Source organism: Ictidomys tridecemlineatus, chromosome 5, assembly GCF_052094955.1.
Source record: "Ictidomys tridecemlineatus isolate mIctTri1 chromosome 5, mIctTri1.hap1, whole genome shotgun sequence".
Taxonomy (NCBI): Eukaryota; Metazoa; Chordata; class Mammalia; order Rodentia; family Sciuridae; genus Ictidomys; species Ictidomys tridecemlineatus.
In genome coordinates this window covers 10,991,077-11,008,888 of record NC_135481.1, presented here as the reverse complement: position 1 = coordinate 11,008,888, position 17,812 = coordinate 10,991,077, and the positions used below count along the sequence as shown (strand labels likewise).

Below are 17,812 nucleotides of genomic sequence, written 5' to 3'. Positions count from 1 at the left end.
TATTCATAAGCCCTTTGTTGTTTCAGATTTTGGGTTATAGGAAGGACTAGACACCATAACTATATGGGAAACCCATTTTAAAATCTGAACTTAAAATAGTATGTATATACTTGACAAACGTAACAAAAAGTTGAGAAAGCCCAAAGGGAGCTTCTTGTATTGCCCTCTCTCAAGGTACTGACATATTTGCTCTGGGTGAAAAAAGATAATCATTGATATTTCTAATTTTTAAGTTCCTAATTCATATTTTCCAGAATGCAAATGCTTTTCTGCTCATTCTGGCCTGGTTTGCAGCAACACTTAGAGAATATGTGCATTACATCAACACAGCACATGAGAATAGACTTTACTTTTCTTCAGAATATTCTAATTTCTAAAGTTCATGAAAGCTGTGTAACTTGAACCCATAATAACCATAACATTTCCCTTAACTGATGGAGCTTCATCACTGAATTGTTCTCTGGCTTTGCTGTAGAATGTGTAGGCAATAGTCTGGCTTACCTTTACTGAGGGAAGAGAAATGGCCACAAGTTCCTTTTGCTTTATTCAGCTGTGAGCCATTATTGCCATATAGCCTCTAGACTCAAGATATCAGCAGGTCTGAAACTGACCCATTGGCTGACTGACATTCAGGACTCAGATTTGAGAGTAGGACCTTTACATATCGAGTGATTAGCACTGATAACTCATGTCCTCAAATTCAGCCATATTTATTGAAATCTCAAAACATACCATGAGCTGTGTGCTGCTTGTTCAGAAATTATATCCTTGATTTTAAAACCAATTTTTGTCTTTTCATGTTCTTTTTTGAACAGAAGGTAGAATTTTCAAGTAACCTTAAGAAAATTCAAGCATGTTAATATAATCACATTTTAATATGCCTATAGAATGCTGTAGTGAACATGATTAATTACTGCTTCTCTCAACATTTTTCTACAAATTTTTCTTGAAAGAATACAGGGGAACCCAGTGTGGTGGTGCATGCCTACAATCTCCGTTACTCAGAAGGCTGAGGAAGGGAAATGGAAAGTTAGAGACCAGCCTCAGCAACTTAGCAAGACTCTGTCTTAAAATAAAATTAAAAGGGCTGGAGGTGTAACTCCATGATTGAGAACCCCTGGATTCAGTCCCCAATATTACAAAAAAATTTTCAAAAAATTAAAAACACAAGTGAAAATATTCTTTTGAATAAATAATGGTTATCTATTAACTCTGGATTTTCTTTCTTTTTTTCCATTTCTCATCTTTCATTCCATTAAACTCCCCTGCATTTCCCTTCTCTTTTATTTTTGTTTATGTTAAAAATGCCACTTCCCTTTTTTAATTACTTTTTACCCAGACACTTCTGAAGTTGATTTATTTGTTATTAATGCTCCATACACTCCAGTGCCAGATCCCACTCCCATGATGCCACCAGTGGGAGTTCAGGCTTCCATTCTGAGTCATGACACCATAAGGATTACATGGGCGGACAACTCACTGCCCAAACATCAGAAGATTACAGACTCCCGGTACTACACAGTTCGATGGAAAACCAACATCCCTGCAAACACCAAGTACAAGGTACTGACATATTTGCTCTGGGTGAAAAAAGATAATAATTGATATTTCTAATTTTTAAGTTCCTAATTCATATTTTCCAGAATGCAAATGCAACGACTTTAAGTTACTTGGTGACTGGTTTAAAACCAAATACACTCTATGAATTCTCTGTGATGGTGACCAAAGGTCGAAGATCAAGCACATGGAGTATGACAGCACATGGGACCACCTTTGAATTAGGTATGTGTTGTCAGGATCCACATCACATGGCATTTCTTCTCCTTGCAAAATATAGAAGCTAATGGAAGTTCAGGTTGTGCAACATTCCAATTCATGATACTTTTCATCACCTGCTTTTATTCCCCAAGGAAAGAACTAAGTATATGAAATGATATATTTACAGAATACAGTGACCAGCCAGCTACCTTTGGAATAGAATTTGCTATTTCAACAGATGATTTTTTTTTTGTCGCTGCAAGAATATTAGCCAAAAGCAAGATAATATAATGCAAAATTTGCTAGATTTTAGGAATTAAGACTTGCATCAAATCCCAGGTCAACCATCTGCTGACTGTGTGATCATTAGCAAGTCATCCCATCTCTCTGAATCTCAGTTTCTTCCATTCCAAATGAGGAATTATTCTGCCTTTCCTACTTTATAGGGTAATTGTAGGGTAAAATGAGGAACAGATGGGAAAGCGCGTAGTGAATCATAAAGCCTGGGGTAGATACAAGAGCTTATTGTCATTAATGCTGCTTTACTGGTAAATTAAAGTTGAAAAAATAAAGTGACATGTCCTTGACCAAACAAGTTGCAAAGCCATGCTTGTTAGAACCCAAACACTTAACAAAGCTTTCTTGAACAATTAGTGTCTTTGTAAAATGTTTTCACTGAAATATCCTTTGGGTTTTTGTTTGTAAGTCCACATGACAGAGAAGAGATAACTAAGCAAATTAAGGAGAGAGCAGATTGTCCAGGTTTGAGATTCTGTTTGCTTTTTTCTTCTTTTAGGCCTACCTTTCTACTTCCCTTTGGGCATTCGTAGCATGGAATGTCTTTCTGTCCTATATAAGAATAAAAAAAACTGGCATTATAATTTCTCTACAGACTAGGTTTGGTCCTTTTGCATTGTTTCTACAGAAAAAGGAGTTGGATTTGGAGAGCTGGAAATGTAGTACATATAAGTTTAAGTAGGCCTTCAGTTTGTTTTCTTCATTAATGTTTTAAGAATTTCATTTTAGTTTAATTTCAACTCATTAGCTAATAAATGAAATTTGTATTTTCCCTTAGAATATTTGCATTTCATCAGACTTCCTTCCATCTTGTACTAGAATTCCAGTATTTGAAGAAGAGAAGAATAAAGTTCAGATGTATTTAATTTTTTCATTTCCCTACTAGTACATTGAGTTTTCAGCTTTAACATGGAAGCATAAGAGACGCGGTTTTTATTTTGTTAGTTTGTCTTTTGCATAAAAATCTTTTCATTAGAGCTGTAATCTCAATAATTGGCAGTATGCTTTTAAATGAAAAATGTCAGTTATTAAATCATTTATTCTTTGAGGAAATATAGCTCTAAAAGTCATATTTGTGAGAGAGAAAATTATTTACACTTAAAAATATTCTAACAAAAGTAATACAAATCTAGGGGAAGAAAGTTATATTGAGTAAATTATACAGCTTCTCTCATTTGGTGTCCTGACCTTTAAAATAGAAATAGAGCCACCTGTCAAGGTTGTTGTAAATATTAAGTCGTATACTGTTTATACAATAACTGGCACATAATGGGTACTTGGTACAAACGTTCATTTGCTTTCTCTAATTATCTTATATATCCCTGACCCCAGCCAAGATACCAGTTGTATATCCTCACAGTGTAGTGTTTCTCTTTGGTACTTTGCATATTCTCTTGGGTGTGTGTGTGTGTGTGTGTGTGTGTGTGTGTGTGTGTGTAGTTGTCAGTGGACCTTTATTTTATTTATATATGGTGCTGAGAATTCAACCCAGTGCTTCACACATACTAGGCAACCTCTCTATCACTGAGCTACATCCCCAGCCCCCTGCATATTCTTTTTTTTTTTTAATGAATTTCTTTTAGTTGTTGATGGAACTTTATTTTTATTTATTTATATGTGGTGCTGAGAATCAAACCCAGTGCCTCACACATGCCAGGCAAGCACTCTACCATTGAGCTACAACCCCAGAACTTGCATATCCTTTTTCTTTTTCTTTTTTCTTTTTAACCTTTATTTTATTTGTTTTTATTTTTATGTGAGTCAGGAATCGAACCCAGTGCCTCATGCATGCTAGGCAAGCACTCTACCACTGAGCCACAACCCCGGCCCTCTGCATATTCTTTTTAATGGAACTGTTTCACAGTGAATTCTCTGAAGCCCTCAGACTTTATCTTTTTTTGTCTTATACCTTTATTGTGCTTTATAAAGGAGAAATGTGAATTATATTGAAATGCATAGGAATTATTGTAAGTATTATTATTTTGTAGTTCCTACTTCTCCACCTAAAGATGTAACAGTTGTGAGTAAAGAGGGAAAACCTAGGACCATAATTGTGAACTGGCAGCCTCCTTCAGAAGCCAATGGCAAAATTACAGGTAAGATTGCCTTACAGTGTGTTCACTATGCCCTTTTCTAGGCAAGTACTATGTTTTCAAGAGAAATGGGAATATGAAGTCTGGCTTGTGTGATGTGAGTCACGATGGGCCTTGAAACTAGAGAAAGGGTTTGCTGTTTTCCCCCAGTGGCACAGAAATGAGTTGCCAACTGGTAGTTCTGCCTCACACCGCCTGCAAGTCTGATGAGGGTGTGTGCAATAGACAGCCTTTGGGAATACCATTACTTTATGGATGTATTTATTTTCCTTGAGAAAGCTCTTTACTACCTGGATGACCACCTTTGATATTGTATACTCCTACCTAGTACTGTCGAGTAATATTCAATAAATTTAGATTTTTTTTTTTTTAACCTGGAAATCCATAAAAGCCTATTAGGCTTCTCTGCCCACCTCAATTCTGGGGATTGAACCCTAGGGGCTCTACCACTGAATTACATCCCCAGCCTTTTTGATTTTTTGACCCAGGGTCTCATGAAATTGCCAGATAAGACTGGCCTTGAATTTGCAATCTTCCTGTCTCAGCCTCCCACATTCCTGGAATTACAAATATACATCACCAGCCCCACTAGGCTTTAAATTCTTTTTTCCCCCAAGCCTGCTCTTTCAGGTTTCCATGCTCATACAATTAGAGTTAAAAGCTTGAATTACCATAGGCCTTTAAAGGGACCTGGAATAATTCTTTGGACCTCCAGAGGGAAACCTTCCACAGTAGAGAGGACACTATGACCTTTCCATCTTTATCAAGGAGTGAAGCCTGATGGGACTGGGCTGCTGATCCTTCCCTTTGGAGACTCTAATCTAGGTGAATGTATGCTGAGGAACCAGAGTTTGCCTTCTGAAGTATGAGTAAGGTCACTTAAGGAAATAGAAAGCATTGCTTAGCACTGACCCCTTTTAACTTTCAGGAGGATATCTTCCCATAAATCCTGATCTTCACATCATTTCTTTTTTAGGTTTTGACCTTGCCTTTTCTATAAAACGTGCCTATAGTCCCACCACTCAGGAGGCTGAGGCAGGAGGATCTCAAGTTCAGAGCCAGCCTCCACAACTTAGCAAGGCCCTAAGTCATAGCAAAACCCTGTCTCAAAACATAAAAAAGGGTTGGGGACGTGGCTCAGTGGTTAAGCACCCCTGGGTTTAATCCCCAGTACAGAAGAAAAAATTAAGCATAACTAATTACATTTTACTTTGTCTTATAAAACCTGTACCACCACCTTGCATTTTTGTACTGTGTGGAAATGTGTGTTTGTGAGGCTTTCTGTCTTATCCATGGGGATTGCATGCCCCCTGGTGGAAGTATCCAGTTACAGTTCATTTTGGCTTCATTCAGTCAAAATTCTGGGAGGAATTAAGAAGAGGTTGCTGCCCATCTGCCTGGAGTTTTTCTACTAGAAGACTATGATGTGAGACAAAATAGCATGTCAAGCCATCATTGTTTGCAAAACTACATTATTTTTGTTGTTAGGCACTTGAGGAGGGTGAACTATTCAGATACTATAGTATAATTTGCATATGATATAATAGACTTTTTAAAAAAATTTCCTGATTATGAAAAGAAAAACAGAAATGAGACTTTTTTCCCCATTAACTTCTTTGGACAGGTTATATCATATATTACAGTACAGATGTGAATGCAGAGATACATGACTGGGTTATTGAGCCTGTTGTGGGAAACAGGCTGACTCACCAGATTCAAGAGTTAACACTTGACACACCATACTACTTCAAAATCCAGGCTCGGAATTCAAAGGGCATGGGGCCCATGTCTGAAGCTGTCCAGTTCAGAACACCTAAAGGTAAACATCCTTGATCTGAGGGTTTTGTTATGTCTGTTTATTGGGGCTATGGTTACACATAACACTTCAGCATATAGAGACTGTGAGTAATATGAGAAGTTCTAATGATGAGCTTATCAGCCACAATGTGGAAATTTGTCCCAAAAGATCCCTTACCCACCCACTAACCACCAAACCAGTTCTCCCCAGGGATACTGACCTGTTTCAGATACAGGGTAACTTTGGCTCCAGGATATTTGGGAAAGGTGAATTTCAGTGATTTAAAAGTTTTTCCCAGTTAAATCAGATGTGATTCTTTTGGTTCCCATATAACATGTTATTCTGATGAATGGTTCTTAAAAGGCTTATTTGTGTACCTTTGTAGAGACTAAAAGTGACCTTAAGATAAGAAAACAAAGATACAGTATTGGAACTGAGTAAGCTTAGGCTAATAAAATTTGGTTGGGGACTGAAAAAATGGAAATAACAAAAATATGGATATCTTTTCTGTTAGCAGTAAAAACAAGAATGTTTGGAAGCTTGTGGAAATTTTATTTTTTTCCTTTAAAACTTTGTCTGTCCCATCTTCAAAGCTTTTGATCCTTGCTCTTGTTTTTTCTTCCCCTGTGCTTGGCCTGTTAGCGGACTCCTCTGATAAAATGCCTAATGATCAAGGTAAATGAGTAGATGGCCTCTTCTTTGCTTTTCTCTTTCATTACATATTATGAGCTTTTGTTATTCTTCTTTTTTCTTGAAAATAAATACCATGTGTTAAAAACCACATGTTTATTGGCCAAGTGGAGTTGAGTCCAGGTTTGTGATACTTGGGGTATTTGAAAAGCTGGGGAATTTACTTAACAGTTAAATAGACTGCCAGAAAAAAATATTGAGTTAAATAAACTGAGTCCTTCAACTGTATGAGATTGGCCTTTGGTGTAGGTCAGATTTTCTTCCTCAAATACTGAGATATTGAAGTTGTATAACAATCAGATACCACTTTTTCCAGTTTGCATCATCTAGAATTATTAGTGTCTCTAAATAAAAAGTTGTTGTCAAAGTAATACCCTGGGTCCTCCCACTAAAAAACGACAAATTTATCCTACTAATATTGTATAATTAGAGTGTTTTATTGTGTTAAAATGAGTTGATTCAGAGCTATTTTCCATTTCTTCTCAATGTATCTGATAATTTTAAAAGAGGATTAAAAACTATTTAACATGGAAATTTAGGAAGTATGGGCTTCAATGTCACCTTTTATCAGCACTCTTCACTATAATTGCCATTTTAGAAGGACAGCTGTTCTTTGTGATTTTTTTTTTCTCTAAGAAGTCAACTAAAGCTATGTTTCCATACTGAGAAAGAGCACTGAAAGTAAAGTTAATAATTTACTCCTGTGGTTTAAGAATAGTTATTGTAAATAGAGGTCTTTGGATCTTGGTTAATGCATGAAGAATCAGAACTTGAGGTATTGAGTTTCATGGCTTTGGACTTGTGTTTGTGTTTAGTGCGTCTTTTGCTGTTTATTAGGGAAATTGGAAACATACTTTTTGGGGAGACTGAAATATACTTTTTTGTGTGTGTAAGCACAGAATATAAAAATAATTATATATGCACAGAATATAAATGTGTGTTCTTTGTTCTCTCACTCACTTGATAGCCAGAGTACAATTCTTATCTGTACCTCACTTCTGCTAGTTAAAATTCTTTACCTATTGGAATTTTGGTGCTAGGTTCATCCTTGAAATTTTTTGTTCATAATTTAAAAGAAAAGATTGGATAATAGAGGAATATAAACCAACTAATTTATTGGCAAAAGGTATTCTTTAGTAATTATTTACATGATACAGTGCTGTGGATAATTAGGCTTAAACATAGCCTTCCTGATGACCCAATACACTGAAAAGTGCTAAGCCATCTCTGCCAACTAGGCTTTATCAGAGTGAAAAGCACTGAATTTTTGTCAGACATTTTGTGTGCCATTTGGGAGAAATTATGGCATCAACAGTAAAGTAGTTAAGTATAGGCAAAGGAAAGAGGATCAGGGACTGAGTTAGACTCTAGAATACACCATTTTGGATATCCAAGAAGTTCTGTCACTTTCTTTTGGGGCTTTTCAGCTTCTGGAATCATAGTAAATATTGTTTTAGTCTCTAGGTTTATTCTGTTAAATTAACTACTTATAGACAACTTTAGATTTGTATTTCTTTTATTTCCTTAAAGTCTGCTAATTTATAGAAGGACTTTATATTAGCTCTAATCTATTGCAGAAACACCTAGTTTATTCACTTCTGGTCAAGCTTTATTTATAGAAATAACTCTGATTTATGTGTTTGCTAAAATTCTTTGCTCTCTGCCTCTGTAAAAGGAAAGATCATATTCTGTGTATTCTTCCATGAAATTTCATTATGCTTGTAATAATAATGGTTAACATTTATTGAACAGTTATATTACTAAATATCAGGCAATTTTAAGTATATTTTATGGTATTAAATTTCTTTTTAATCCCCACAAAAGTTTTGTAAAGTGTAGATACCATTATTATCCCTGTTTACAATAAGGAAACTGAGGCACATAGAGAATACTTAAGTCATTTGCCCAAAAAGTTATATATGATGGAGCCAGTGTTCAAGTGCAGTTGCTTAAGCACTAGGCTGTATTAACTACAAGCAGCAGAATTTTGCTTTGTAGTTCTTTCAGTCCTCTTTTCAAGAGGAGCATGATACTGCTTTCTGGCCATAACTTTGGATTGAGGGATATCTTTGCCTTATTGGAGACAGGCTCCTTGGCATTTGCTTTACCCAAGCAGCTTTTACAAATGTGAAGAACAAGGTTCAAGACCAAGACTAAGCATTAAAAATAAAATTAAATTTAAAAAAAAAACGGATATTTGCATTTTCTGATTCTTCCTGCTGGGATGGCCCCAACCCTGAAGTCAGCAGCATCACTTACTATGCCCAAAGATGATTGATTAGGAGCTAATATGAACAGAGAGAAAACTGTTTTTGCTATCTTTGGATATTTAGGTAAGAACAGAAACTAAGGACCCAGTTTAAACCTCCGCCTATCTTCTGCCCTGCTTAGGCCAACTTTACACATGTAAAGGCAACTTTGGAATTTGAAAAAAGAATCAAAACAATATTGATACCTGCTAGACCAGGTCAACATAACTGGGTCCCTTGGAAAAATACAGTTCTTTGCTATAGGCATCAACCTAATTAATCCCTTTTGTTCCTTTCCCCCAAAGACACTACTTCTGCCATAAGTCTTCTAAGTAGCCCTTCAGAAGCTGTTTTCTGTCCTCACTTCCTGAACAGCAGAGTGACAGTCTGTTCACAGCCCTGGAACTGTTTTCATTGCATAGAAAGCTAAGCTATACCTAAGCACACAGAGACAGCATTTTTCCCTTATTTATGTGCTTCTTCATTTTCTCACAGAGTATACTGAAAACAATTTTTTAAAAATATATTCACTGGCTATGAAGTGGACTATCACACCAATGTGTTGAGTCATTATTGACATGATTTCTTCTGCTTTAGCCTCAGGGTCTTCAGGAAAAGGAAGCCGGCTGCCAGACCTGGGATCTGACTACAAACCTCCAATGAGTGGTAAAGCTCTTCTTATGGCTTTCTGAGCCTCCTATGGACATTTAAGTAGTTTGCCTAAAATCTCAAAATATCTTTGGTAGCTTGAGTGGTAGATTGTAACATATTCATCTCTTTCCTTTTATTTAGCAGATCTAGCATTAGGCATTTTATGGCAAATGTTTGCCAAATTACTGAAAGCCCATTTGTTACAAGATCTGTAAATAAAATTGTTTCCTAGCATAGTCAAGATGGATTCCTGAGTAGTGTTTCTTTGTGTTGCCCACTGCCTCTAGAAAAATTAAACTTTAAAAAATATATCTAGTAACAGGATTAGCAATCACCCAAACAAGTCAGAGAAATGCTTCAGAATCATAAGTTCTCCCAGTACTACTTATTGCACTGTTTTCTGTTTGGGAGTTTAGGAAGTTCTTGCCACTCTTCTTACCATCCTAAGAGCTGTTGATATCTTCTAATTTAAAAATGCCTCCTTTTCTTCAGAACTTTATTCTCCATCTCTAAGTTACTTTCCCACATGGAATCATATTTGATCCTCACAACACAGGGATCTAGAGAGAACAGATACCATTATTATCCTTAAATACATTAATGTAGAGACAAACAGTGGCTGGAACCACCACTAAGGCTTCCATCTTCTGATGGAGGTTTCTTCACTATCACATGCAACCTACAAAGCTAGATATGAGAATCCAAAGTTGCAAAATGTTCGTGAAATTAGTTACTAGAACTGACGCGTATGTCTCATCACCTCTGCCCAGTAATCACATGAAAGAGAAAGGCTTGTCTAGAGATGCTGGTCAAATTGTGGGACTACAAAGGTCTCTTAATCTTCAGCTGTCTTTTTAAGTAAAAAAAAAAAATGGACACTGCCCGTACTTCAATAAAATCAGCTTATTTTTTTTTAAAAAAATTTTTTGGTACTGGGAATTGAACTCAGGGGCACTCAACCACGGAGCCACATCCCCAAGTCTATTTTGTGTTTTATTTAGAGACAGGGTCCTACTGAGTTGCTTAGTGCCTCCTTTTTGCTGAGGCTGGCTTTGAACATGTGATCCTCCAGTCTCAGCCTCCTGAGTTGCTGGAATTACAGGCATGTACCACCGCATCTGGCATTTCAAAAACTTTTTATGCTTAAATTCTAATACTTTGTTTATTAAGTCTCTTCTCCTTAGTGTATTTGTTACATTTTGTGCTGTTCACAGTATAATAACAAGGCTATGAGAAAATAATTACTTCTTTGTAGACATTCATATTTTTAAAGGTTTAGATTCTATGTGGCAGGTTGTTGAAGGAGGTAGAGTAACAATCTACCCAATGAGGAAAAGGAAAACTTTGTAAAAGAGGTGATACCTCACCCAGGTCTTAAAGGATACACAGATTGCTAAATGTCAAGGAAGGGGTTGGACATTCCAGGTAGCACTAAGTGTATGCAAAGATGTGGAAGTGTAAAGCCACCTCCTCTCCAGGGATCCTACTGTCTAAATGCAGGACAGAAAATGAGTTGAAAAGTTAGATTAGAACCAGCCCAGCAAGAGCTCAAATAATAATGTTAAGAAATTTGAGCTTTCTCCTATAAGTAACATGTAAAATGACATCTGTGGAACACTGAAACTTCCACTTATGCAGTATCTATTATTCTTTCTCTTATAAAAGTGAAGAATGAGTTGGGGGCTAAATGTATGAAGTTAGGCCAGGTGCTGTGGCACACACCTGTAATCCCAGCAGTTTGGAATACTGAGGCAGAAGGATCCCAAGTTCAGAGGCTGCCTCAGCAACTTAAGTGAGGCCCTAAGCAACTTAAACTCTGTCTCAAAATGAGAAACAAAAAGGGTTGGGGATGTGGCTTAGCGGTTAAGTGTCACTGGGTTCAATCCCTTGTACAAAAAAAAAAAAAAAGAAGAAGAAGAAGAATATGAACTTATGAACTCAGGAATACAGTGGTTAGGAAACCATTACAGTAGTCCAGATGAGGCATAAATAAATAGCATGTTATATTATCTCAGGGAGAAATGTTGATACCCCTGTGACATGTCACTCTTGCACTTGGATGGAAGCTTTTGTCATTCTTGTATATTAGCTCAGCACTGCTGTTAATAACAGTGTTATGTAAAGCCCTACTCTTACATAAACAGGAAGGTTAATTTTATTGGCCCCAGTACTCTCATCTTCCTTAAATATAAAAGGTTATTTTATTGAAGGTCAGCGTGTACAATTTAAGTTGTCTGTGTGCTTACCTTTTTCTCAGAAATGAAGGATAAAAATGATTGAACCACATATAAAAGAATAAGCTCTTAAGCCCTTCTAAATCAGCCCCAGATTTAGCACCGTGCTTACATGTTATCTCTAAAATCATAGATTCAAAGTTGGAAGGGCAGCTAATCCAGTGTTATGGAAGGGATTCCCACATGAGTATAAATTTGGATTAGATCATAAATTTATAAGCCAGGTGATACATGAGAATCACTTCAGGAAATTTTTTTAAAATGCAGATTTCCAGACCATACTTTTTCATGGTAGGAATTTCTTCTACAAGATTCCACACTGGTGGGATCCCTTTTCTTAAGTACTTCTAATAACCGAAGACTTTTTACTAAGCAAGGAGCTCATCCCTTGTTATTTAGCTCTGATTGTTGGAAAGATAAAAGAGAGTAACTAGGAGGAAATACCATGGATGTCCATGGTGGTTAGATCTTTATGGTGAGATTTGCCTCATTTTATAATGTGAGCATATATAACTTAAATAATGAGGTGGGAAGCAAAGAAATATGTTTTGAGAACTGGAAGACAGCAAGACTTAGAGCTACATTACCAAAGTCCCTGATAAAAGCCTGGACCTCATTCTATAAGCAATGAGGAAATAATAATAGGAAGAAGAAAAAAATCATTTATTTCTTTAAGGTCCTAAATGATCTGGCCTCTGTCCACATGCCCAGCCTCATCTCCTTCTCTTTTCTCCTCACTTTCTTCCCTCTAGCTTTTTTTTTAATTTTTTAATATTTATTTAGTTATTGGCGGACACAACATCTTTGTTTTTGTATGTGGTGCTGAGCATCGAACCCGGGTCACACACATGCCAGGCGAGCGTGCTACCGCTAGAGCCACATCCCCAGCCCCTCTTCCCTCTAACTTGCATCTCTCTCTGCTTAAGCATTGCTGGCTGCCTTTCCCTGACTCAGGGTCCTTCCATTAGCTCTTCTCTCCCTCTGAAGTGTTCTTCAATTAGGTCTTTGTATGATGGGATCTTCCTTGTCATTCAAATATTAGCTCAAATGCCATCTTCTGGAGAAGCTTTTCCTGAAAGCAAAGTGAACTTAGAATCCAGGTTGAGGAGTCTAGGGAACTGTTTCCTACCTAGTTTGTCTCCTCATCCCTGTCCACAGGACTCTTGAGAGGTTGTAGGAATGTTTCAGTGCAGTCTCCAGGCCCAGCTTCTCTATCATGGAAAGTGATTGTGAATACCATGGGATGGAGCCCCATGCTGCCCTGTGCCACTTGGACAAAGCCAGGGAAAGTTACCTCCTGGGGATATCTACTTTGGATTCAGAGAAACTTTTTAAGTAGTTAGCCTTAATTAGCCACCCAGTCACTGTCATATCTTCTAATTCTACTTAATTTTTTTCCCAGCACTGATTATTAACCAGAAATTTCTTATTTATTTATTTATTTATTTTTGTTTAACCCAGTCCCACCCCCATCATTCACATCTTTGTTGTTCACCATTGCATAATTAATGTTTAAAATAACGACTGGGACATGGGAATATTTGAATATTTGTCAAATTAATTCATATGTGCAGATCTACTTTTCCTCAAGTTGAGTGGGAAAACTGACTGCATAGGCTGTATGTAAAATGAGCAGATGTAGCTCAGTGGTGGAGCACTTGCCTAGAATGTATAAAGTCCTAGGTTTGCTTCCCAGTACCAAAAAAAAAAAAAGAGGAAGAAATATAAAAACGGATGATTTTATTCAGGTATTTTTTATAATCTCATATACCTATATAATAAATATATGAGATGTGCTTTTTCAATATGTTAGGAAAAACTTTTGCTTTGTATGAATAGACATTTTTTAAATGGTTTTGAAAGCCAATAAAACAAATGATTTAGAAATGGTGCTTTTCAAAATGAATTTGTATATTCTATAAGACACCAGAGTGAGTATATCTGAAAGCTTTTGAATGTTTAGCACAATTCAAGAAACTTATTGGAAACAACCTTTGAGCAAGGCTTTGTGCTGAGCACTATCCATAAGTTGGATTCAAGCTCATAATATAGACAGACATATTCATGTGGCACTTTATATTGCATGGTGCTGATATCATGAAGAAGCTTACCCAAAGTATCTTGGAATGTTTCTATGCCTGATTGAATATACTTTAAAAAGTATCTACCAAACTAATGTATGTGTCATTTTTGCTCTGCAGGAAGCAACAGCCCTCATGGCAGCCCCACCTCTCCTCTGGACAGTAACATGCTGCTGGTCATCATCGTTTCTGTTGGTGTCATCACCATTGTGGTGGTTGTGATCATTGCTGTCTTTTGCACAAGGCGTACCACATCTCACCAGAAAAAGTAAGGGGCCCCAAATGTAATGTAGCCCATAGATATTGTGGTATCTTTTTTTTTCTTCTATGTGACTTCTGCATTTAGAGTGGTACAAAGAATTAAAACATAAAATACATGACAAGCAGTTTTGAATATAGTTTTGAATATAACAATGTTTTGGTCAACAAGGGACTACTTATATGAGGACAGTCCCATATGATAATAAAAAGTGTCTTTCATCTAATAAAAAAGTAGTGAAAGAAGAGGCAAGATAAAAAGAAACTTTAGGAGAAGAAAAAGAACCCCTCAAGAAAATACAGTGAAGCATTTAGCCAAAGCTTTTGTAGACCTCAACAAGGTCTTTAAAAAGTAGAAAACATGGACCCCAATACAGAAAGGTTTTTATTAAGAGGAATGTTCATGGTGCAAATCTATAATAAAAAATCTTTTAAGCAAATCTATAATTTAAAAAAAATAGAAACAAACAAAGCAGTCCACCATGGAAGAGTGCCACCTCCTCAAGAAGAGCCTCAGGCAGTCCCATCAGGAGGTAGGTGATGTTATCCTAGGGGACATAGTTCCATACACATTAATGCCCCTGAAGATCTTCCAGCGGGAACAAGATGTAGAGGTGGATGACGAGAGATAATGATGACCTTGTGTAGGCCCAGGCTAGCATGAGCTTGTACCTTAGTTTTTTTTAATGTTGTTGTTGGGTTTTTTTTGTTTGTTCATTTGTTTTAATTAGTTATACATGACAATAGAATACACTTTGATACATCGTATATAATGGAGTATAATTTCTCATTCTTCTGGTTATACATGATGTAGAATCCTACTGGTCGTATAGTTATATATGTACGTAGGGTAATAATGTCTGATTCATTCTACTATCCTTCCTACCACCATTCCCTCTTCCCTCCCTTCATTCCCCTCTACCTAATCAAAAGTAACTATTTTTCCCTAGCTCCCCACCCCTTATTGTGAATTAGCATCCACATATCAGAGACAACATTCAGCCTTTGGGTTTGGGGGATTAGTTTATTTCGCTTAGCATGATATTCTCCAGCTCCATCCATTTACTAGAAAATACCATAATTTCATCTCTTTTTAAGGCTGAGTAATATTCCATCATACACACACACACACACACACACACACACACACACACACACACACAAGGTGTACCACCGTACCACATTTCACCAGAAAAAGTAAGGGGTCCCAAATGTAGCCCCCCCACACACACACACACATACATATATGCTACTTTTTTTTTATTCATCTGTTGAAGGGCACCTCTGTTGGTTCCATAGTTTAGCTGTGAGTTGAGCTGCTATAAACATTGATGTGGCTATGTCACTATAATATGCTGATTTTAAGACCTTTGGGTATACACCAAGGAGTGGGATAGCTGGGTCAAATGATGGTTCCATTCCAAGTTTTCTGAGGAATTTCCATACTGCTTTCCATAATGGTTGCATCAATTTACACTCCTCCCAACAATATATGCATGTACCTTTTCCCCCACATCCTCACTAACATTTATTGTTGTTTGTATTCTTGATAATTGTCATTCTGACTGGGGTGACATGAAATCTGTGCCTTAGTTTTTAACAAAAAGGTTAAAAAATAAAAATTAAAAATCTTTTAAATGGAAAAAACATGTAGAATAAAGATGTGCAGAAGGACCAGGGTTGTGGCTCAGTGGTAGAGCACTTGCGTAGCACACATGAAGCACTGGGTTCAATCCCCAGCACCACATAAAAATAAACAAATAAAATAAAGGTATTGTGTCCATCTACAGCTAAAAAAAAAATATTTTTAAAAAGATGTGCAGAAAGGGGCTGGGGTTGTGGCTCAGTGGTAGAATGCTCGCCTAGCATGCATGAGGCACTGGGTTCGATCCTCAGCACCACATACATATAAAATAAAGATATTGTGTCTACCTAAAACCAAAAAAAAAATAATATTTGAAAAAAAATGTGCAGAAAAATTTTTGTACAAATATACATTTGTATATTAAAACACAATATATTGTGTTTTAAGCTAAGTGTTGTAAAATAATCAGTTTTTTTAAAACTTAGACATTTATAAAATAAAAAGTTACAGTAAGCTAAGATTAATTTATTGAAGGAAGAAAAATATCTTTTATAAATTTAGTGTAATCTAAGCATACAATGTTCATTGAGCCTGTATTAGTGGACAACCTTCACAGTCATTCACTACTCACTCACCAGCTCACTCAGAGCATGCTCCATTCATGATCCTAAGTGCCCTATACTAATGTACCATTTTTTCTCTTTTAAATCATATTTTTACTATACCTTTTCTGATTCAATATTTACCATTGTGTTACACATGCTTTAAGTATTTAGTACCATAACATGCTGTACGGTTTTTATAGCCTTAGACAGAATGTTTTCAGTGTACAGGGCAGTACAAGATACCCTGTAACTGTGGCTAGTAATTTTTTGTCATTTTCTGTAAGTTATGTGATATTTTAAATCTCTCTTCTGCCCAAACAAAGAAGCTTCCCATTGCTTACATGTCATCACTTTCCCAAGAGAATGAGGGCTCCTTTTATATGATTCCTGACCACTGCCTCTTAGAGCTTTCCCTGTCTGCTTTTGGTGATAGAAAAGTGTTTCTCTTAAAAGCCTCAAAGACAACATTTTTTTCTATTCTAGAAATTTTCTGCAAGCTTCTTTACTTGGCATTTTACATTTATCTGTCTTTATAAACTCGCTTTTTTGTCTAGTTTTATCTTTATTTAGTAGAATCTAAAAACCAAAATGACAGAGTTAGTGATTTGGAATATTTGGAATATTTAAAATTTATAATAAATAAAAATAAGATACTCAGTCTTCAGATTGAGACTAGGAAAATTAGTTGGTAATAGACTGTGCACTCTGTATTCAAAACCTGCAAAGCCTACAGATTTGGATCCCTTATGTTTAAAATAATTATATCAAATCTTCAAAAGACTTTTCCCTTCCTCTTCTCCAGTGATCTTCTTTCCAAGTGTTCTTTCAACTATCAAAACCCATAAACTTTCCTTGTTGCTTTTCTTCCTCTTCAGTACCTAAAGTATTTAAATAATAATTGTTTATAGCATTTTAAACCTCAAAATTGATAGGAAATTTAGAGTCTAACCCCTCATTGTTTTTTAGCACATTCCCTTTTACCCACTAACTCTCAAAAAATAACTTGGATATCTCCTGCCCAAAGAAAGTAAAAGTCATCAAATGATGTACTAGTCAGTTTTGTGTTAGTATATCTGAATACCCAAGGCTGGGTACTTTATAAAGAAAGGAAGTTTATTTGGCTCATAATTCTTATGGCTGGAGCATCCAAAAAAGGCATGGCACTGGTGCTCTGGGGAAGGCCTGTGTCACAACATGGCAGAGAAACAGAAAGGGAACTGGTCTTGTGTAGAAGGGAGACTCAGTAGGAGGTGCCAAGGTCTACTACAACAATTTGCTATCTTGGGAACTAGTCTGGTCCTGTGAGAACTACCTTAACCTCTTCCAAGGATGACCTAATTACTTTCCATTAGGCCCTCCTCTTACGGGATTCACATCTCTTATCCCTGTTAATGGGGATCAGGCTTCTAACATGAATTTTGGGGGGATAAACCATAGCAGATGAGAACTGATACAATGTAGATTAGATGGTGATCAAATCTAAAACCTTTCTGCCTTGGTAATAATGTTTCCT

At 36.5% G+C, this 17,812-nt stretch overlaps 1 protein-coding gene across 13 annotated transcripts in view; it reads left to right on the top strand.

The window, feature by feature from the left end:
* Neo1 (neogenin 1) overlaps nucleotides 1-17,812 on the top strand; it is a 227,141-nt gene that overhangs the window by 191,135 nt on the left and 18,194 nt on the right. For 6 of the 13 annotated variants that reach the window (XM_078049332.1, XM_078049330.1, XM_078049327.1 and 3 more), the window contains exons 17-23: nucleotides 1,340-1,563; nucleotides 1,644-1,782; nucleotides 4,044-4,151; nucleotides 5,773-5,967; nucleotides 6,589-6,621; nucleotides 9,483-9,551; nucleotides 13,972-14,119. In XM_078049332.1, the coding sequence (XP_077905458.1) occupies nucleotides 1,340-1,563; nucleotides 1,644-1,782; nucleotides 4,044-4,151; nucleotides 5,773-5,967; nucleotides 6,589-6,621; nucleotides 9,483-9,551; nucleotides 13,972-14,119 (916 nt within the window). The remainder of the gene's footprint in view (nucleotides 1-1,339; nucleotides 1,564-1,643; nucleotides 1,783-4,043; nucleotides 4,152-5,772; nucleotides 5,968-6,588; nucleotides 6,622-9,482; nucleotides 9,552-13,971; nucleotides 14,120-17,812) is intronic. The other 7 variants (XM_078049328.1, XM_078049325.1, XM_078049320.1 and 4 more) reach the window with 3 other exon arrangements.